The sequence below is a fragment of the Ceratosolen solmsi genome, unplaced genomic scaffold (assembly GCF_000503995.2).
Source record: "Ceratosolen solmsi marchali unplaced genomic scaffold, CerSol_1.0 scaffold1, whole genome shotgun sequence".
Taxonomy (NCBI): domain Eukaryota; kingdom Metazoa; phylum Arthropoda; class Insecta; order Hymenoptera; family Agaonidae; genus Ceratosolen; species Ceratosolen solmsi.
The window spans coordinates 3,376,832-3,399,704 of record NW_011948415.1 but is presented as its reverse complement, the minus strand read 5'-3'; the positions used below and the strand labels follow the sequence as shown (position 1 = coordinate 3,399,704).

General features: G+C 33.7%; 1 protein-coding gene across 9 annotated transcripts; it reads right to left on the bottom strand.

Annotated features, from left to right (window-relative positions):
• Window positions 1–1,659: 1,659 nt before the first annotated feature.
• Window positions 1,660–22,711, bottom strand: Pten (phosphatase and tensin-like protein). 9 transcript variants are annotated; one of them, XM_011507633.1, is made up of 10 exons: window positions 22,355–22,711; window positions 17,782–18,584; window positions 17,207–17,426; window positions 16,967–17,096; window positions 16,603–16,881; window positions 16,334–16,479; window positions 16,093–16,253; window positions 15,735–16,007; window positions 14,790–14,964; window positions 1,660–1,854 (listed from the first exon to the last, which is right to left on the bottom strand). In XM_011507633.1, the coding sequence occupies exons 2-10, from the start codon at window positions 17,953–17,955 to the stop codon at window positions 1,826–1,828; spliced, it is 1,587 nt and encodes a 528-aa protein (XP_011505935.1). In that variant the 5' UTR covers window positions 17,956–18,584; window positions 22,355–22,711; the 3' UTR covers window positions 1,660–1,825. The 9 variants fall into 9 exon arrangements, with proteins under 9 accessions (XP_011505935.1, XP_011505933.1, XP_011505936.1 ...); XM_011507631.1 differs by lacking the exon at window positions 1,660–1,854 and adding an exon at window positions 1,961–2,513; XM_011507634.1 differs by lacking the exon at window positions 1,660–1,854 and adding an exon at window positions 2,951–3,185.
• Between the last annotated feature and the right edge of the window lie 162 nt (window positions 22,712–22,873).

Here is a 22,873-nt window from a genome sequence, read left to right as displayed (position 1 = left end):
CAAGTTCAGCAAGTAATGAGTATTTTTGACGATTTACTTTTCTTATTTTTTAATGAAATTCTTCTTTTATTGTTTTATTTGTCTAGATGTATTTTATTCATAAGTGTGACAAAATGTAAAGTTTAATAAAATTCGTATTTTTTAAACTAAAATAGTTTCCAAAGTATTGTTAATTTATAAATAATATATATGGATTGAGAGGAGGATTGGATGTGGACGAATTAAATGCAGTGGTTAATAAAGAATACGTACGTTTGTAAATTTTTTACCTTCAGGTAAATTTAATTTAAAAAAAAAAAAAAAAAAAAAAAAATAATTTATATATAAACATTTCAGGTAAGATGCTTTTGTTTTTCTTGAAATATCAAAATGAAGACGCGTTGTTGAATATTTTGCTTATTAGAAAAATACCATATTACATTTTTTCGTAGAACAGAAATAAACCTGACTATACATTAAATAATTATAAACAATGCAAAATTTCTTTAAAAACATGGACAATCTTTTATAGTACTAAACCTTTGAATTTCTTAAATTATTAGATAATGAATTGAACCGTTGAATTTGCTACTGTTCGAGCTTTAAGTGCACAAGTAACTAACAACATTAATTCATATATTAAAGCTTACAAGATTAGGAAACGATCTTTTTTTTTTTTTAATTAAGAGAACAATCGACGAATTTGAAATGTATATTGCACTTGTGGCTCCTTGCGTCCAACAGTGGTAAAAGTCAATTAATTCATACCATGATAATAAATTGTGTATATTGTTGTAACATTATATCTGTACTACGAGTATTGCTTACAAACACATTCGTTGTCATAATGAATAAGAAAATTTATTATCATCGCCATAAATTCGACGCTCAATAAATATGAATTCATTGGAAATGATAGCACGAAAAAAAAAAAAAAAAAATTTCGCGACCACTGCACAGAGAGCTTCAATGCACAGCGCTTTTCCAAAATTGTACTTTCAATCACTAATACATACAAGTACGAATTGTCAATTAAAGTCAACGCTAAAATAGAAACAATGATTAATAATCATTAATAATAAAATACAGTCGATCGATATAAAGACATCTATATATATATATATTTTTTTTTTTTTTATACAAATTACAGCGACAACATTCACTAATCCGTAAATAAAGATTTGTACTTTCATTTCTACAGAGGCCGATTTTATAAATAATAATAACAACAACAACAACAACAACAACAACAACAATAATAATAATGATAATAATAAAAAAAGAAGAAAAAAAAAGAAAAGAGAAAACGAGTAATTTACATGTAAAAAATTGCGCGATAGAATTCTAGAAATTTGACTCTTTACTATCTAAATTATGCCAAAAATGAGATAACCACAGAATGCAATTCACTGCGCTTACACACACACATATTATATATATATATATATATATATATATATATATAATAAATAAATAGAAATTTCGGAGAAAGATAATGGATACGTTTGCTATAATATATTTATAAACGTTTACCTCGAAGAATACTTAAATTATATCTTCAGGACTTAATTTATATCTCTAATCGACCTTTATTAATAGTGGCTTTCATTACGAGCCCTCGCGCGTTATATCACTTTGCTTTTATCATCACCATAATCATCATCATCATCATCATCATCATCATCATCGTCGTCATCATCATCATCATCATCACGACCATATTTTTATTTTCGTATTATGGCTTACCATAGTCCTTCGCGGCAAGACAAATAAAAAATAAATAATAGATTGTTTACAAAATATATAACGAGGAACTATGTTTAATATATATAAACATAGAGGCGTGTTAGATAGCAGGCATTCTCAGCGTGTAGCCTGAAAAAAATTAAATCAGACGTGCCTTAGGTTTATAAATTGTATATAGTGACGAGGGGGCGGGAAAGGGAGAGGGAGAGGAGAAGAAGAGAAGGGACTTGGGAACAAGGCTCATTATATTACGACAATATCTAAACACGGAATTAGTTTTAAAGCGAAAAATGATATGTCGCATGGACCAAGATGCAATATCACACGGCCAATTTAAAAGAAAGAAAAAAAAGCAAAAAAATAAAATAAAGAGGCTCCACCTTCGCACACAAACAAAAAAAGGATTCGCTCGTGCGCGATCATTGCACTGTAGTCTTCACTTTCACGTTCGCCCAATAATAAAGCACCGAATGGCATCGTATTCGAAAACAACGAATGCACCGTCGTCTATTTCACACTCTTACGGATGCCGGAAGTTCATCTGCTCAAATTAACCCTTAACGCGTTGCGGCGTAGCTTCCTCCAACTCGATTTCGTACTAAACTTCAAGTATCGCGTCTCTTTGGCTTTAACGTAATATTGTAAAAACGTGCCTGGCTAAACAATCCAGAGTAATAATACCGACCCCCTGTCGACCGATGAGCTCTTTCTCCATTATATTTGATCACTGCCCCTACCCCGAGGCCCGCGCGTCACGCAACTCGATGATGCATCGCAGAGCTTAGGGCCTGAAAAAAAAAAAAAAAAAAAAAAAAAAAAAAAAAAAAACGAGGGTTAGTGCACTAAGTATTCGCGACTCCTCGGAAGTGCGAAGGATCGCTGGTCCCCGGATGTCTTGCGTGCGACGTATAGGAATCGAAGTCGGATCCCGGGGGTGGGGTGAGGAGGGGCGGAGACAGGCGCTCGGCGATACGTAAGGGCGAAGATAGTTGGTGGTGGAGAGCGGCAGGACTTTGCGACTTTGGCGTATGGTTTGCGGTGAGGGGAATGCACGCGTAGCAGGTTGCGCAGCATCGGCGACGGTGGAGGCGGCATCGGCGGCATCGGCGGCATCGGCAGCATCGGCAGCGTGAGCATGAGCACGAGAGCGAGGATGCTAATTGGTTAATTTGGTGGTTCGCAGGCCGTTGAGGCGTGTGCAGCCGACAAGGGGTATCAAGGACGGGAGAGGAGGACGTGGGTGGAATCGGCGGGGCGATCGAAAACGCGTTAATGCGTGGGTGGCGTGGCTCGATCGGCCGGCCAGCGCCGATTGGAGGAAGATTGGCTGTTTCGCGCTGCGAGCGAAGATGCTAATTGAAGGAGGAGACGATCGTCATTTGCGGGTGCACGAGGAGCTAAGCCACTCATTGGGTCCGGCCATCAGTCAAAGTCTCAAAATCACAAGTACGTCGATTCTCCTGTAAGCAGACCCCAACGTCAGCGCTCTCACTCACTCACTCGCTCTCTCGCACACAGCCACCCACACCTACACGCGAGCACGCACACGCTTTCTCACCACCTTGTTCATTCCACCGAATATTGGGAAGTTGCATGAAATCGACTTTGGGCCGTCGATAGGCACGTAATCATTTTGTTTCTTCCAATCTTCATTTCGATTATCGATCATTAACATATAAATCGTGAACGGGTTGTATCGCGAAAAATCTCGATAAATCTCGATCGTATTTCATGAAACTTCCAAACAACCTGCGGGATGTTGTTGTAAAACGTTATTTTGAAAAAGTCTTATTTTTTCTTACCGAGAACGAGAAATTCTCAGCTAACCGATGCATTTCACATGAGAAAACTAACAGAAAAATAGCATCTTGGATCAAACTAATTTCTCCGAGTGAGATAGAAGCTAAAAAACAAAAAAAAAAAAAAAAAAAAAAAAAAAAAAAAAAACAATCGAAAATAAACGAAGGTAAATTGCTCTTCTATGTAAAAAATCCAAATATCCATGGCTAATTGTATTCTACAAAGCTATAACTATATAATATTTTTATATGATATATTATTTTTCATGCATAATATAAGACTTTTTCCAAAAAATTTGCTCACTTTCTTTCATTCTTAAGCTCAATTTCATAAACGTTATCAACTAATTAATATACAGACAGAAAGACAGGAGAAGAAGAATTAGCTACGCACAAGTAATTTTGCATTATAAAATAAAGGATTTTTATTAAATTTTATTGTTATTGTTATTATCTTTATCTTATTATAATCATAATCACAATCATCATCATCACCATCATCATTATCATTATTATCATTATTTTCTACATAACATAGTCGTGTGTGCATTTATTTACACACTACGTGACGTGTGGGTACGCGCGCAAAATACATAATTTGCAGTTAAAAATATATTTTAAACTCATACATAAAAGAAAATTAATCTTGAATAATTTAACTGTCGATTAATTCGTGAGATTAACAATACTTTCAGCGATTCAAAAATAATTTCAGCAATAATGTCCTGCATATTTAGAAAATCAGATGAAATATAATTATATAAATAGTAATGATAAAAGATTATAATCACTTGTATTGTATAATTATAAGGTCCTACTCGAGATAATTCTACAATATTCTTTCTTTCTGATATCTGTAATAGCGCATACTATTTATTTATTTATAAAGTGGACAAATCGTTAAGATGAAGTATTTAAATACACTTGTGTATCTTGATCATTGTAAATGAAGAATAATGTATTTACGTATAATTTAAATATTTTTTTTAATCAATTTTGATGATATCTCAAAAGAAAGGACGATAGCTTAAATATAATTAGATTTCTACTTCATTATATGATTAGCTAGGGTACAGCTTTCATAAATTTCATATATTGTTTCTGTACAAATGTCAATTAAATATATGTTCCTTAACACACACAAGCGCACACGCGCGCGCGCGCGCACAGCCAGACAGACAGACAGACAGACCAATGAATACGGAATGATAATTTTTACTTAAACTATATTTACATAATAATTTATTCTTTATCTTTTGTTACATTTTAATATATTGTAAAATTCCAAATATTATTACGAAAAATGAAAGCTTCAACGAAATGATAATGTAGGTAGAGTAAAAATTAATTTTATATTACATAAAAATAGAAATTATTAAAGTTATTATAATTCTGAGAAATAGATTATAGATAAATTATGAATAAATAAGGGATCTGGTTATCGATATTGTTTTAATTTGTATTTTTTACAAGTTTAAAAATTATGAAAATCAAAATTTTATTAAAACATTATATCATGCGATATTGTTTGAAAAGGATATATAGACTCGGTTAACTTTAAGACGCGCTTTATTTCTTATTAAAATAGATTACATCGAATAACATTGTTATCGAATGTGATGTTCCTTAATTACATACACGCGTGCACCCACACGCGCACGCACGTATGCAAACGCACAAACGCACAAACGCACACACGCGTACACAGTGTGAGACGAACGTATCAATGGTTCTTCTGGACAGGTGAAGCATAACTTGCGTGAAATTGCGGTTCTTGCATTTATGTTCTTTCTTTGCCTCCCATTCATTATCGTTTTATCGGACGTTAAAATATACAATATATATATATATATATATATATATATACACACACACACTCTCACACACACATACGCATACATATATCTATATCAAATAACGTATCAGTTCGTATTCTCGTTTAATGAAAAATGCACATCCTTAATCCTTATTTGTTTTCTTTTATCTCCCGTGGCGCAATATTAAAAGACGTGCCGTAAAGTAAGCGCAATGCAGTTTTCCGCATTTTACGATTCGCATTTATCTATCAACTAATAGGTACAAAAAAAAAAAAAAAAAAAAAGGGTTTGTCGAAGCCCCTACTATGTCTTAACCATATCCTACGCGTAAAATTTCGTTTTTTTTTGTTTTTTTTTTTTGATACTTTTTAAAAATCTTTTTGCTATAATTTTTTTGTTGCTGTCTTTTTTGTTGTTAACGGTTCCTTTGACAGTTGTTTGCATATTGCATGCAAATATTCACACATTGTAGACTGCTCTATATATTTTTTACATTAAGAGTTGGCCGCAAGTCGGTTGCGGTTTCTACTTTCATCTCGCTGATAAAATGAGGTATCGCGGGATTTTAACAATAATACATGCAGCTGCACCATAAACTAGCATGAAAATCATTAGAAGAAATTTAATTTTCACTTAGTATATATCAAATGAATTACATAATGTTTCAACTATCAATGTTTTTCATCAATCATATAAATGAATTTGCCTTCAACGAGTATTATTCGATAATATTATTAGAAAACAGTTGATTAAGTGCAAGAAAATATGAAGCTTTTCTGATTAACCGTCGTTTTAATTAATCTAATGGTGCAACGGTTAATATAATTACACTTTCCACATGTTAGGTGACGCTTATCAAGGATAATAGTTGTTTGTAAATGCACCTAAGTGTTTATTTCTATTCTTTGTTATTTGGATTTTCATAGAAGAAGCTGTTTATTTGTACGTATAATTGCTTTTTCCTTTCAAATCACCTGGACCATACCTCATTTTAGCGAAAGTTTTGAATTGACATATAACGCGTACTTTTAACATACACTCTCGCACATCTATATACCTCAAAATATGGATGATGACCATTTCTTGCATCAATACATTTTTTTTTGTTTTGTTTTTGTTTTTAGAATATATTAAACATTTATTTGTTTTGTGTATTTCTTACTTTTTATCCAAAAGCCTAATGCAAGTTTAATTCGTAACTGTAATCCAATAAGAATCAATCGTGCATACATGCATACATACATATACACACGCGCGCTCGCATACACCCATTCATTATTACTTTAGGTACTCATTTAAGAGATTCGTGTCAATTTCTCGCAAACAAATCTAGGTATGTATTTTGTTTTTGTTTTTGTTTTTGTTTTTTTTTTTATATAGAACACAATTATCTGTCTATTTGAAGAATATTTACAGATAAAATAGTTCGTTTTTTATTATAATTCTCCTTTTCATATTATTTATACACTGTTAAAATTAAAAACGCATATCGAAACACATTGATGCTCGCTGTAATTAATTTATCAGGTGTTAAACCATCGCAGATCCTTTAGATTTTCCTATCACGCAGCTTATTTACTTAATTTGTCAAGTTAAATTGTAATAATACCGTATGTTTTAACATCAAGAAACGGCGATTCTTTGTCATTTTTATATTATTAACCTTTCGTTTGGTAAATAAACCAAGTGGGCTTCTCTTTAATTATTGTTAGTTTAATTTTTCTTATAATTTAAATATTTATTCGATATGCATTCAAACACTGCACGAATAGAAAATAGTTTTTGTATAATACTATTTCCTTTTCTATGTAAATGGAAAAGTTGAAAAGTGTCAAGCGATCGATAAGTTTGCATCTCGTTACGAAAATAGCGTTTTAAGAGATCAATTTTTAAATACTTGTGCACTCGCAAGTTTTTTGTTTCTTGAGACACAATGTTATTAATAAGATTATGCGTAGATGTAACGATTGCTTTTTTTTTAATTTTTTTTTTAAATTAGTTTTTTTTTTGTTTTTTTTGTTTTGATTTTGTTTGTTGTTGAAAGCTCACAGTCAATGTAATATATTTGAATGATTAATTTGTCTAATGAAACATTACTTGAACAATTGTAAATTAGAAGATGCTCAGATTGTAATATTAAAACCAAATTCTTTACTAATTATAATTTATCATCTCTTTTTTTTTTCCTTTTTCTTTTTTTTTTTTTAAATGACGTGTTTGGACGCTGAAAGGTTCCCGAATTCAGTATATGTGCGGAATGTGTGTATATATAATATATAAATAACGTTCATGTCCGATCATCTGCTTCCTATATCTTTTAATTTATATCCATATTTTTTCATTTTCCTCGCCTTCTCTCACTTATTTCTAAGTATATTATTGACTTTTACATTTTTTTCTTTTATGAAAATAGTTTGTATTCTCTTTGTAACTGCGCATTAATCATTATATTATAAAACTTTTTTCTCTCGTAGTTCGTACTTTACGAATAAACGTACTCTCCCTCCCTCCTAGCTTTCAATCAAAATTTTTTACCTTGGGTTTTGGAGCTCTTCGACGATGTCTCTTTGATTCGTGAACCCTCGCTAATTCACCCACTTGCTCTCGTATAAGAACTTTAAAAAAGAGAAAGAGTACAAATTAATAACGCGATTCGGTCCTAACAACAATTTTTTTTATTGTTTTATATATCGGTCGATTGCAGAGGCGCTTCACTGCTAACACTTTCATTTTTCCCATTTTAATTAATATTTTCCGAAATAATATAAAGCAATATTGCAATTAAAGGATTTCTAAAATTAACGTTACGATGTGAGAAAATCTAGGATACGTCGCCACGACATAATACCATATAATATCTTTCATAAAATATACACGCGCGATACTTTATTTCATTATATATTTTTATTCTACATATTCAATAATTATTTCATAGTCTTATATAGAATACTGTACCAAAAATTCGATTGCATGAATATATAAAAATAAGTAAATATATATATATATATATATATATATTTATTTATATGTCTGAGAACTGAATTTATAGCATAGAGAAAATTAAAATTAAAAGTTAATTACGAATAGCGAAAATATTATTATTCTGCTCTACTTAGTAAAATAGAATAATTATTGTATTTTAACGATACGTTAGTCAAAATATTTCATTTCAAATGACTACAATAATGTATACAAATTATCTGACTGGATCAGTAATAATAATAACAGTTCTTTCAAGTCTATACTTCAAGTGTCGTCGTTATTGAACGCGCAAAAAAATTTTCAGTGTACCCCAATCATAGGTTGAATTGCACTGTTCACTTAATTAACAAAATTGTACGTTAAGACCGAATTACGTATCGTATCGCAAAATATATAACTTGAAAAGACTTATTATTGTGTATATATGTTGCACATTTATGCACAGTGCTTCGAGTTTATGTACATTATTATTATGTGTTTGGCCTTTTCCCAGTACCGATTATAGATTGTCTTGGCCAACGAGTAAACAAATAGTTACTTCGACTTCCCGTTTATGGACTTGGTTTGTTTTGATTTATTTCTGGTTGTTGCTTTTCACACGGTACAAAACTGGGAAAATTGTCCAAGTGTTTGACCAAGTGCCGTCGTGAACAATTTTGTCTGTGTACGTAAAATAGTAGCATGCAACAACATGTGCAGAAACATGTACGGAATTGAATTGGTAGGAATGATCGAAGCGAATAATACAGTAGTGTCTTTTTCTTCTTTTTATTCTTTTTATTCTTCTTCTTCTTCTTCTTCTGCTATTTCTTCTATTTCCTTTTCTTCTTCTTCTTCTTAATCTTCTACTTTTTTTTTTATTTGTACAAATCGACACATATGAGTCTCTAATGTTAATAATCAGGCGCTCATTAGTGAAGCGAAGATAAATGCATGTATGTATACGTCATTGCATATTTTATTTGAAAAATTCATCAAATATTGAGCAGAGTGTATATATACTCTTTGACAATTAAATTGTTGTTGCTACCAATTTATTATTATGTACATTGCAATGTCATTATGTATTGTTCCCCGAAACGTGTAATGAGTTAATGCATAGCATTCATCCCAGATAAATCATGTCAATGTAATTTAGATGATTTGCAATTAATTTTGAATCTAAAAATCATTGAATACATATTGTACATGACTTCACAACGATACGAATTTTAATAAACCATATGAAAGAAATCATAAATTTTATATTGAGCATACAACTTACCCACTGCTACTGTGAATTAAAAAATTAATTATAAACTCGAATATACGCTCTAGTCAATATTTAATTAAAAAAAAAAAAAAAAAAAAAAAAAAAAAAAAAAAAAAAAAAAAAAAAAAAAAAAAATTATTTTGATAATTTGTTTCATGAATAAAAGCTTCTCCTAATGTATGTCCATTAATGGACGCATAATTATATAAACACACAATTATGTTCGGTGATCATATCAATGGCATGAAAAATTCGTTTCGTGAAAATAAACACCCATCCTGTCATAAACGATGGCATGTGTTTATGATAATATGGCATCCGAGAGTGTATTAAAGAATAAAAAGAAAGAAGAAAAGGAAAAGAAAGAAAGAAAAAAGAAAGGGGAAATATATCGTGTATGCGACGTGAAAAATCCAAAAGTACATTGTAGAGACCGTGTACGGCACCACGGCTTATTGCTAGTTTGTTTAAATGATTCGGTACTCTCCTGGATGAATGAGGATGATGGGCGACCACGGACTCACAAAACATCTATCATCCCTCCATCCGACAGGAGGCGATAGCGTCCCACGCGTCCACGATCCAAGTCCACTGCGGGGGAGCCAACAGACATATTTACGTCAATTATTTAAAAAAAAAAAAAAAAAAAAAAAAAAAAAAAAAAAGGTAAAAAAAAATCTTACACAATCCACATTATTTATATTATTTAAGATGTATATTATGCAAAATCACACACGTGAACGGTGAAGCAAAATGCTCTCATCAATATACGCAATACGGTAATCAGATAATAGACGAAATGCAAGGAGATATTTTGCATGTTTAATGTATGGTTTACAATTACGTTATCTACAAAAAAAATATACTTTAAGGATCTTCCGTAAATTCCTGTGTACTTATTATTTTAACTCAATCATTAAAATCGATTTTTATTCTTCAAGTTGGATAAGTCGTATTATTATTATTATTATTATTATTATTATCAATGAAAAGTGATAATCTGTTTGATTTAATTCTATCGAAATAGCCGATTGATATTATTTGCATTTTTACGATTGCAGTTAGGCGTACGAGCAAATGCTTTAAATTAAAACAAACTACGATATTTGGATGGTCTATTGTGTCATTAATTAATGTTTCAACTGTCGCGGTAAAGAGCAATTGCAATTTATCTTTAACATTAACATATACACAGAGATCTTCGGTAATAGATGACAAAGATTTTCGAAAAATTGAACAAAATGTCACAATTGAAGGAGGAATCACGCAGCATGCATCAATGTTTTTTATGCAGTCAATCAAAACTTTTAAAAAGTCCTTTCACGCAAAAAATACACATGTGAATATACAAATCGTGCATTTTTTTTTTATTTAAGTGACGCTTGTGTTGGGCTCGAACATTTTTATTCTTGCCGAAATTCTTTGGAAGTTCAATTCGTTTACAATAACATGCTCGATAGATGAATTAAGAAACAAAAAGAGAAACACAAGTGCATTCATATATATATATATATATGTATGCATGCATGTATGTATACACGCACACACCAGTGCGCACGCACGCACGCGCAAACGAATATATATATATATATATATATATATATATGTATATATGTATATATTATACCGAATACTCAAATAATAAGTACATGCACTCAAAGAATTCTACGTGTGATTACGAATTGATAGAGCTCGTTATTTGTGTTGAATAATGAAATATAATAATCACAAGTTCATAGTGACAATTATATTCTTGATTTACAAGTATAATAGATTTGTGCTTGATGAAAAAAAGAGGAGCGATAATTTACGAGGCATTATAAAATGTGATACATAATATATATATATATATATATAGTCAAGTAATGTATAATATATAATATAGGCATTAAACATAATTACACAAATACAAGTATATAACAATGAATTATTACATTTTGGAATTATCCAAGCAATAATGGTAATAGTAATAGATACAACACAATAATAATAATGATAGCGGTGTGTTTACGGTGGTATAGGTTCTAATGAACTTAGCAAAATTAACAAAGGTAATAATATAGATGTACTTGTTGTAAGATTAATAGTAATAAAATAATAACAATAACAATAATATAAAGTATAATGTATAACATCACAAAATAATTATAACACGATAAAACCATTAAGTTTACTAATGCATTCAACTTTCATATTGCCGAATTGTAGCCGCTTTTACATTCATGCGTTATTTATGTGTTACTGTTTTTTTTTTTTATTTGTGTTCATCCGAGGTGGGGGGAGGGGGGCTGAAGTCCACACGGTAGCACCTGAACGATCATCCATTCGTAATTATCAACCATACCTGAGTACGTTATTAAAATTGGCTTGGACCTGTCAACTTGAATGAAGACACGGGCGAATTTTTCACAAGATTGTGAAAGAACAAGAAACGTGAAAAATTGCATAGATTCGGGGTAAAATCGACATTTTTGTTTAAAATTACTCTTAAATCTTTAATATATATAAAAATTAAAAAGCAGGATCTTTTAATCATTACGGCACGATGATTACAACTAATTTTCTAAAAATTAAGTTACTTTTTAATTTATTGTAGCGACAAGTAGTATTAAAAAAAAATTCGAACTCCTTTTAAATAATAGATAATAAATATGTTGAGAAGTCAAATATAAACAGTGGTTATGTTTTAAAATGGATACAATCGAAAATTTTCCGAATTACAGCATGTGTAGTCGGCTCGTAATTAATATTTCGCAATTACTTAATTTATATAATAATTAAATTTGCGACAGAGTATAATAATTCACAAAGTTGTCAGATGTACATGATCTTGAAGATAAATATAAAAAAAAAAAAAAAAAAAAAATAGTGTACTTCTTCATAGTGTTTTTCATTTTTATTATTAAAAATGCTTGTAAAATTTGTAAGAGTTAATTTATTGGAAAGAAATTGTTATAATAACATATGTAATAATCTATGAGAATGTGTTAAGTACATCATATACATTTCTATAATGATTTGTTTTTATATTTATAAGGTTGTTGCGTCGATTTTACCCTTGTAATTTTGTTCGCATTACAAAATCGTATTATTTTTAATTTATGTATAAAGCTAACTTCTTTTTCGGTTCATAACTTTAAAAATCCAATCGTAATTGGGAAAGAATTAAATTTACGAAATTTGATATCTAGTTAAATTATAATCGATGAGTGAATATTTAGTAATTCAATTTTTGGAATAATTGCATAATTAATTCGAGAAACACATTAATTATATATATTTTTACAATTTTACACATTATTTAACTGGTTTTGTTTGACTTTATTGATTTGACTTTTTAAAATCAGTCAAAACTTAGAATTAGTCTTTTTTTATTTTGCGATTATCATGTAAATATTTCCTCCTGTGCTTTAATATCTCGTCGACTATTGATTCATTACATTGACTCCTCTATCGAGAATATAAAAGCGAATTTTTTTTTTGAATAATTGTAATCTTTAAATAATCTAATATTTGAACTAATTTAATTTTTCTTGAATATATCAATAACTTATATAAAATCACAATAAATTATCAGACTCTTGATGAATTTTATTACAATTTATGATTGTCACAATATATAAAAGTATTATAACTTATATTAATTCATTGCACATACATATAAGATTTAAATTCTTTAAAATACTAAAATAAGTGACTAAAGCAATCATGTTAATGTTCTCGTTATATCAATGAAAGAAAAAAGTAATTAACTAAATATTAACAATATTATTTAATTGTGTCTGAGTTCAAGATTGTTAACGTATTTAAATTATTTATCTAGTAACAAAGTTTACAGCGTTTATTTTTGAATTATATATCCATTAACTTTATACCGTAATAAGTTATGTATGTCAACAAGCAACAGAATATTAATATTTACATATTTTTACTCGATCTAATGTCAAATTTGTATTCATTTATGTCAGCCAAAAAAAAAAAAAATAAATAAATAAAAAAAAATTAATAATAATAATAATAATAATAATAAACTTTCTATCTTCGAAAGATAATACGAAGATTAATTAATGATTAATTGTTTTCTATCTAAAAATAAATTATAATAATTAATATGACTAATAAATAGAATTTACCTGGGGATATATATATATATATATATATATATATATATATATATATATTTAGTAATAATGATTTCGTAAGCATTTATTATACGTTCAAACTGTTCTATAAATAGGAGCGTTGAAACGTTAGATAATCTTCGAAGAAATATATTTCATATTTGAACTAATTATCAATTTTTATATAAATTTTTTTATTTTATCGTAATCACAAGAAATCAATCCCCACTGAAATTATATTTTATTTATTTGAATATAACTATTAGAATAAGGATTCCCTATCAAGTCCTTCTAATACAACAAGGTTTTTATTTCGATTGTCTGACCAAACTATTAGGCTTTAATAATACTTTTTCGTTCGTTCGTTTGTTTGTTTATTTTTGCTTTTGTTGTTTTTTTTTTGTTTTTGTTTTTGCAACATTCAAAGTTTTATATTACTTATCTTTTATTTTCCTTCATTTGTTTGTCCCTCATAGGCTTTACTCTCTCTCTCTCTCTCTCTCTCTCTCTTCTCCTCAATAATTTGCATGTAAAACGATGGCAATTAAAAGAAATTTGTTAACAATACTAATGATTATCAATATTACAAATACGCCTTGCGTGTCAGATCATTTATTGAAATTCACTTTTAATAATCACATTCGACGTCTCAAGTGGAAAAATGTATTTACATTTTATTCTCGCCGTAATTCGTTTCTCGCCGAAAGACAATAATCAATCGTTAATGTCATCGAGTAGACAAGAAATCACAATTATATTCACTCGTGTTATTCAATAGTCGTATAGACATTTTAGCGAAAAATATACACATTCCAAGAAGAATATTAATTATAACCTAGTAAAAGTGCTTAAGTACTGCGAGCAATGAAACTTTATATGTCTAAAGTGGATGAGCGAAAGAATCCGGAGGACCGACTGATGCTAACGATGGAATTCGGTTTTTGGCTAGCCCTTTTATCCCTATCCCCACGAGGAAGTAATTCTTTAGCAGCTCCTCCAAGATTAGCTTTATGGTGGGCATGGGCATGTGTATCGTGGCTAATGCCGTGTAAGTGAGAATGTCGTTTCACTACCAGAGATGCAGAAGACTCACCCGATTCCCAACCATCTTCGTCCCCCGTAGTGTCGCATTCGCTACTGTCAGCTTCGCTCGACTCGCTCGGCGTCTCTTGGCCACTCATGCCAATTCGAATGCTTTCTCCGGCTCGTGCCACTGTCGATGCTGCAGGTGGCACGCCACCTCCCACACGGTGCATCAATAAACTAACCTGCATAGTTTACATTGTCAATATATCTATCAATATATCTAATGAGCTACAGTGGGTGTCTGTCGTGGTATTATGTATTTGTTAATGTTGGCGTTAATTGCGCGAATATACATGAAAGTTGGGTGTGTTTTTGAGCCAAGGGGGCTCTAGTTCGTTAATTGTCGCTATCAAGATGTTTAGTGGCGACTTGAGGTGACGTTCAGGTTGACATGGATATTTGTTATTCGCAATAGCGAACACGATAACACGATGCTTAATGCTTCGTTTATCATTTAGGTCTTTGCAATGGAAAAATGATTCGACTCGCGAGTCTTTTGAGATTGCGAGCTTGCGAGATCTATCGGATTCATTATATTAAAAGCTTTTATTAAAAGTGCAATATCTTACTTGTTTCCCAATAGAATGATGCGAGGCACGGTTTTATTTTATCTTCGAACAAAAGGAACGATGCTTTGTACCATCGTTTACATATCGAATTTGAAAAATAAATAACTTTTATACGCGACAGGAGGTACGATGGCCTTGATGCAATCTAATATACAGCTTTGTATATTTATAATCAATAAAAATGTAATTTCCACGGTCAGTTCATTAATAAAATTGAATTTTTTTTTGGTTTGTTTTGTTTTGTTTTTTGTTTTCATGATATTAGCAGCGTTAATTATTACCAATGACAATGATGCGTGTGCAATCTCAATTTTTTGTTTAACCGAATGATCGGTATGGTGTTGAAAGAAAGAAAAAAGGTATATATTTGTTTAAAAGAGTACCTTGAAGTCTGCATTGTAGAGTTTGTGATGTTTGTCTTTATGCGCTCCGTCCAAACCCCATTTGTCTATGGTCAATACTAGTGTCGGAGGTACTGGACCCAGACTTGCTAGCGAACCTGTTCTGGGCTTTGAATGAACCATTGGTAGTTCCATAGCGGTTCCGTCACAGCTCAATGCTCGTGTCGTTCGTTCAATTGGTCCTCCATTATCGTATTCGGATGTCGAATGTTCACGAACAAAAAATGTGTTGAACCAAAAGTGAAATAACTTTTCCTACAATGAGCATAATTAAAAGGTGAACGATAGTAAGTGGTAAGGAGTGAGTGTCTAACTTTTAGAGAAAGACCAAGCAACTTACTTTTCGTTTTACTTTAGGCGCGTTGTAAAAATCTACCCTTATATCGCCCTTAATGGGTACACTATGTTGTAAGGGAATAGAAAGGGTGGAGGTACCTTTTCGTACTTCATACGTTTCTGAACTAAATATTTTAGTGTTAGCCTCAGATATCACAAAATGGTCTGAAAAGAACGAATTGGAAGTTATTGGCTTTCTAACATCCTTTCAACAAAATCAAATGAAAAATCGTTTGTGTACTTACAACCCTGACCCCCGTTAAAAGTAGGTATCGGATCCAGCTTGATTTCACGAAGTATTAAAGTTACAGGCTGATAATTAAGACCCTCTTGGACAAGAGTAGAATAGTAATTAACGTATCTCCTCTGAGATGGTATTGTTACTCCTTTCCTGCATCATTAGGACAATAAAAAGGATTTGTATAATTTGAAACTGTACGATGCACTTGATATGGTTAGTATTATAAGTTGACTTGACAATTAATAATAATCGATATAAGAGTATGTATTTTACCTATCGGTCGTCCTTTCCGTTCCATAAAAGTTGAGAGCTTCCGTAGCAGTTCTACATTGCTTACTATGGAGTAGGTAACAACAAACCATCACACCGGTTCTACCTTTTCCAGCTTTACAATGAACAACGGCAACATTAGAGTCATTTTGTGTAAGCCACGTATGTACATCTTCACAAAATGGCTTTATCAGTTCTAGCGATGGTGGATTGTGATCATCAAACGCATAGGTCGCCACTCTTTGTTTGAATTTCTTACAATCATAAGATCTTTCCGAGCATCTTTGTGTGAAAAACAACGAGCGTAAAACATCCATTGGCATTTAAATTATTGCAAATTTTTAAGTTTTAATAGAAATTTACTCACAGGTTATAAATTTTATAGTGATCCTTATGCTTAGACTCTAAAAATTTGACAACATCGTCAATGTGATTTCTGTATACACCTTCTAATTTTTCCGCTGGAAAACCCATAGCTATTAAATTATCTTTTATATCTACAATTTTTACATGTAATGAAAATATTTTTGGACTGCTTTTAATAAGTAATTAATAAATTAAAATATTATAAAATTATGTATGTACAAATGTGCATTAAAGAGGATACATGTGAGATCAAGGTCAAACCCATCGGCAGTAAAACGTTTCCGCCGCTTACTGACTAGCCCCTTTATGGGGTTTGTCATTTTCATATTACTTATAGTATTAGCCATGCTTCCTTGGTTTTGTTTCAGCTCATCTGCTCCAGAGTGGAGCAGCTCTTTCTTACTTTCTTCCTCACCAAGTTCTTCTCGTCTTCCCCTCGTACAATAGACACTTTCAACCTTCTTAACAAAGTAGTATTTTTGGTTAATTATAAGGACGTTGCAATATTTCATCATCATCAAAACTTTACATTCACATTATTATTTAGTATTATCGTTGAATTATACCACTACTACTTAACATAAATTTGAATCAATAGCTTGAATATCGCAATAAATTTGCAGTAAATTAGTGATTTGTAATTATAGTAAACGTACAATACATATTGCATTCATTGATATTTTACGTAATACTTCACATTATTAATAATGTTAATTTAAGTTTTAAAATATTAAATTCAAATGGATACCTCAATTATCCTTTAATTACGATAATAGCATTAATTTCAACTTTGTAAGAATAGAAAATAAAGCTTACCTGTGGTCTAAGAGCTGTGATATTACACGAGCCCAATTCTGGTCCCCTTGGTTCTTCAAGACAAACATGGAGAGGAGTTACTGATGCCGAAATATGTTCTGAGATCTTGTTATTTAATCGGTTACTTGTGGGTCTCCTGCAGGAAAAGCATATACCCATCAATTCGCAGAACATAGGTCCTTTCTATCGCTCATTCTATTGGAGTTTTATAGATTTGTGCCTTCTCTAGGCTCAAGTTCCATTTACAAATTCACTACCACCTCAAATTGTTAAAAGACAAATTTGTGCAAAAGCTATCCATTATTAATAAAAGCACATTGCACAACACAAAATTTGACTGGATACTGAAAGAGAATCATGAATGTTACATGATTTCACTTTTGCGGAAGCACAGAAATACAATATCAATGTACGTTACTGTATCTTAATTGCAGTTGAAGCACATTTGTCTTGATTTTTGCACAGATTAGGTCGATAATAATTCTTTTAAATGATGATTTGCACATTTAATTTGGTTCACCTACTTTAATTTAGCAATCACAGTTGAAATATCAGAAGTAAAGTGTAGGGCTAATATTTACCTCAAACAACAGCAATCCTTACAGAATGAGCATTTTAAAAAAATTCTAGATATCACACGCTTGTTATTTCCATCTTCAAGCGCATTTGAATATTTCTGTTCTTTTTTTTTTAATTCTTTCTATATAACTACTTTAAATTAATTTAAATTTATATATTTAAAACTGAAGTATTGAGTGTGCATTTTTAAGCTTATGCATCACAATGTACACGAATCAGTAATCCTAAAGAAGAAAATATTTTAATTAGAATAATTTACAAGCACAGTTGGATATAAAAATTAATTTCTCAGATTATGACTATGACAGTTATTATAAATGGGAAAGACAAGGATGCGAAAAGATGAGATAATTTGCAAATTCGGAAATATGAATTATGGCATCTATCAACTTAAACATGAAAGAAATCGTGATAATTTTATAAAAGTTAAAGGGCAATGTCGAAGGGATGTGGCTATTTATATTTTGTATAATTTACACGTGAAGGCGAGCAAGGGCGACATATATTGTTCAATATTAATTGTTTTCGAAGGAATCAAAGTTACCGAAAAACTTCGTGTTCTAGGTTAAGTACAACGCTCAATACTCATTTTACAGCAAACTACGGGCGATTCTAACTGCGGGCGATTTTCCCGTTTACCCGAAGTAATTTGACTTACTGATGTTTGCACGATAATTACCTGGAACGTTGATTTGACGGCTCTCAGCTCGAAGGAACACTATCGGACACCAGGTTAGAAAATCGCTTTCGCGCACTACTCCCACGAAATTTATTTTGCTCGTCTTCGTCGAAAACGGAGCAACACTAGCAGCAGTTTCTCCGGTAAAATAAGTATATACGTCTACTACTCGTGTAATGAGCAGTGCAGAGGACAGTAAAGGAAAAAAGTGAGAAGAACCGTGCGCCTATACGAACGCACACGAATACACACGTACAGAAAGTACAGCCACTGCTGGAATTTAAGACAACTCTTCCGTCGTTGTCTCCGGTCTCCCGTAGCGGATTGCTCGGCGAAGTTGTCTCTCGCGCGCGCAGGGTATACAGTGTATAGAGAGAGAGAGAGAGAGAGAATGAGTGGGAGAAAGACAGAGAGAGAGAGAGAGAGAATGAGTGGGAGAAAGACAGAGAGAGAGAGAGAGAGAGAGAGAATGAGTGGGAGAAAGACAGAGAGAGAGAGAGAGAGGACTGCTTTAACGGCAGATCTGACGAGCAGCGACACTCCCAAGTTCCACTTTCTTTCCGTAGCTTTTCTACTTTGGATTTTTTTTAATAAATGCGCGCGTTTTCTGCAGGTGTCTTCCTCATTACTCGTATTATCTTCCGTCACCACCTACCATCATCATCTCTCTCTCTCTCTCTCACTTTCTCTCTCTCTCTCTCTCTCTCTATACACTGTATACCCTGCGCGCGCGAGAGACAACTTCGCCGAGCAATCCGCTACGGGAGACCGGAGACAACGACGGAAGAGTTGTCTTAAATTCCAGCAGTGGCTGTACTTTCTGTACGTGTGTATTCGTGTGCGTTCGTATAGGCGCACGGTTCTTCTCACTTTTTTCCTTTACTGTCCTCTGCACTGCTCATTACACGAGTAGTAGACGTATATACTTATTTTACCGGAGAAACTGCTGCTAGTGTTGCTCCGTTTTCGACGAAGACGAGCAAAATAAATTTCGTGGGAGTAGTGCGCGAAAGCGATTTTCTAACCTGGTGTCCGATAGTGTTCCTTCGAGCTGAGAGCCGTCAAATCAACGTTCCAGGTAATTATCGTGCAAACATCAGTAAGTCAAATTACTTCGGGTAAACGGGAAAATCGCCCGCAGTTAGAATCGCCCGTAGTTTGCTGTAAAATGAGTATTGAGCGTTGTACTTAACCTAGAACACGAAGTTTTTCGGTAACTTTGATTCCTTCGAAAACAATTAATATTGAACAATATATGTCGCCCTTGCTCGCCTTCACGTGTAAATTATACAAAATATAAATAGCCACATCCCTTCGACATTGCCCTTTAACTTTTATAAAATTATCACGATTTCTTTCATGTTTAAGTTGATAGATGCCATAATTCATATTTCCGAATTTGCAAATTATCTCATCTTTTCGCATCCTTGTCTTTCCCATTTATAATAACTGTCATAGTCATAATCTGAGAAATTAATTTTTATATCCAACTGTGCTTGTAAATTATTCTAATTAAAATATTTTCTTCTTTAGGATTACTGATTCGTGTACATTGTGATGCATAAGCTTAAAAATGCACACTCAATACTTCAGTTTTAAATATATAAATTTAAATTAATTTAAAGTAGTTATATAGAAAGAATTAAAAAAAAAAGAACAGAAATATTCAAATGCGCTTGAAGATGGAAATAACAAGCGTGTGATATCTAGAATTTTTTTAAAATGCTCATTCTGTAAGGATTGCTGTTGTTTGAGGTAAATATTAGCCCTACACTTTACTTCTGTATATATATATATATATATATATATATCTTTCTATCTATCTATCTATCTTACTGCCACAAAGAAGTGCGAGAGATTGCCTCGTCTTCCGAATGCATGTATATAATTCCGTTTTTGTGTTGCCCGCTTCTGCTATATGTACAGTCTCTAAAGGCGCTTTGTTCTCTCTCTCTCTCTTTCTCGCTTATCAGGTTTTCACGCGCACGCGAGAGAGCTCATGGCCGCGATTGCACGTGTTTATGTAGGTATGCTCGGCCACTCATGGGCTGTCTATTATTTCTCTCTCTCTCTCTCTCTCTCTCTCTCTCTCTATTGAAGTACAATATGTGCAAATGCATGATTATCGTCAGATTTGACGAGCGATTTGCATTCGCCTGCACTGTATCTTGTTTTCATTTTTAGGTGAGTTGAGCAGAGTTCGATTGTAAAAGCTTGCACCTTTACCATATAATTGCTATTATTTATTATTTACAATTGCTGTAATTACATTGTTTGTAAATCACAAGCACTTTAAAACGAACCGATACACTTATTTAAACTACAGCAATGCCCGTAACGTTTAGTCCGTTTGGTTACCATCGACTCGCTCCTTCTTTTACTAGCATTTTTGACTTGACGATCGATCGGCCGATAATATCAAGTTGCCCTCTTCCATAGCTTTTGATTAGGATTCGCTCGGCCAGTAAAAAGTACTTTTGGCACTTTGCTATTAATGTCGATGCAGCCGTAGGTGGAGGTATTTATAATTAGGGAGCGAAGAGAAATCAAAGGCACTGCTACGCTTTGTCGCTGGAAAGGAAAGAAAAAAGTGGTGGTGGTCCGGCAGCCTAATAAACGCACTGGTTCCTTTAGATGCCCAGATATCCTGGGATAAGGATAGAGGTGGGCGTGAAGAGGGCATAGTTTTTTTTTCTCCGGACTCGCTCGCAGCTCCGTACTTCGTAACCCCGTTTTTCCACACCTATGCACGCGTAAGCATACCCATTGTGCGGGGGGGGTGGGGGGGGGGGGGGGGGGGGGGGGGGGGTGGGTGCGCGAGAGACGACTGACGGGCTGAGATCGAGAGGTGGAGGCGCAGGCGCAGAGGCTAACCGCGAGAGGGAGAGAGTATGTAGATATGTTGTACGCGGGACGGGAGTGAACAGGAGGAGCGGCGTCGAGGTGCAGGTGTTGCTAATGTGGTGCTCGTGGAGAGTCGAATAGCGACCTACTCCGGGGCCCGAGTCGAAAGTCCGAAATGAGATGGAGAAGGGTGGGTGGGGTGGTGGTGGCGCGTAAGTGTATGGTGCGTGCGTGCGTGTGTGTGTGCGTGTGTGTGTGTGTGTGGAGGGGGGAGGGAGGAGAACACACACTACCTAATGACCGGTGGTGACTACGTTGCAATATCCTATCCTACCCTCCGAAGGAAATCCCCCGGGATATCACGAGGGACCGTGAGAAGGGGAGAAAGAGGTAGGCGCCGGGAGTGGATGGCGGCTGAGAAGCGGAACGAGTTGGTTAAAGCCCGACCGGGCAGCGTCCATTAATACGCACCTTCGATAAGCTGGACCCGATGACGATGATGACGATGTCGGGCCGCGACTCGCAAAGTTGCGTGCACACACGGACACTCGCTCGCGCACACACACAGCAACACTAGCAGCAACAGTAATAGTAGTAGCAGCAGGAGTGCAGCGGTGCAAGATCGCGCGGCTCAGCCGAGCGCCGGAGGTTTTCGGCTCGCTAGGATCATCCTCACTTCGGCGGCGGCGGCGGCAGCGGTGGTAGCAGCAGCAGCGGCGATTGGAGCAGCAATAGATCCGCGGCACATCGCGGCGGCTCGCGCACCAGCTGTACTCCGCGCGCACCTCCACACGACAGCGGTCAGCGGCAGTGGCAGCAGTAACAGCGGCAGCGGCAGCGGCGGCGGCGGCAGCGGCAGCGGCAGCAGCGATGGCAGCAGCAGCAGCAGCAGTGGCGGTGATGGAGGCGGCAGCAGTGGCAGCAACAGCAGCAGCCGGGCCAACTCAAAAGACGACGCACTCTTAGCTTCTCGCTCTCGGGATCCGCTGC

Excerpts from the sequence above, each read along its gene's own strand:
- Pten (XM_011507625.1), bottom strand. The coding sequence starts at position 17,955 with ATGTTCTGCGAATTGATGGGTATATGCTTTTCCTGCAGGAGACCCACA. Across the intron at positions 16,254-16,333 it reads TTTTAACGGGGGTCAGGGTT|ACCATTTTGTGATATCTGAG; the intron begins GTAAGTACACAA and ends CGTTCTTTTCAG. Across the intron at positions 16,008-16,092 it reads CGCCTAAAGTAAAACGAAAA|GAAAAGTTATTTCACTTTTG; the intron begins GTAAGTTGCTTG and ends TGCTCATTGTAG.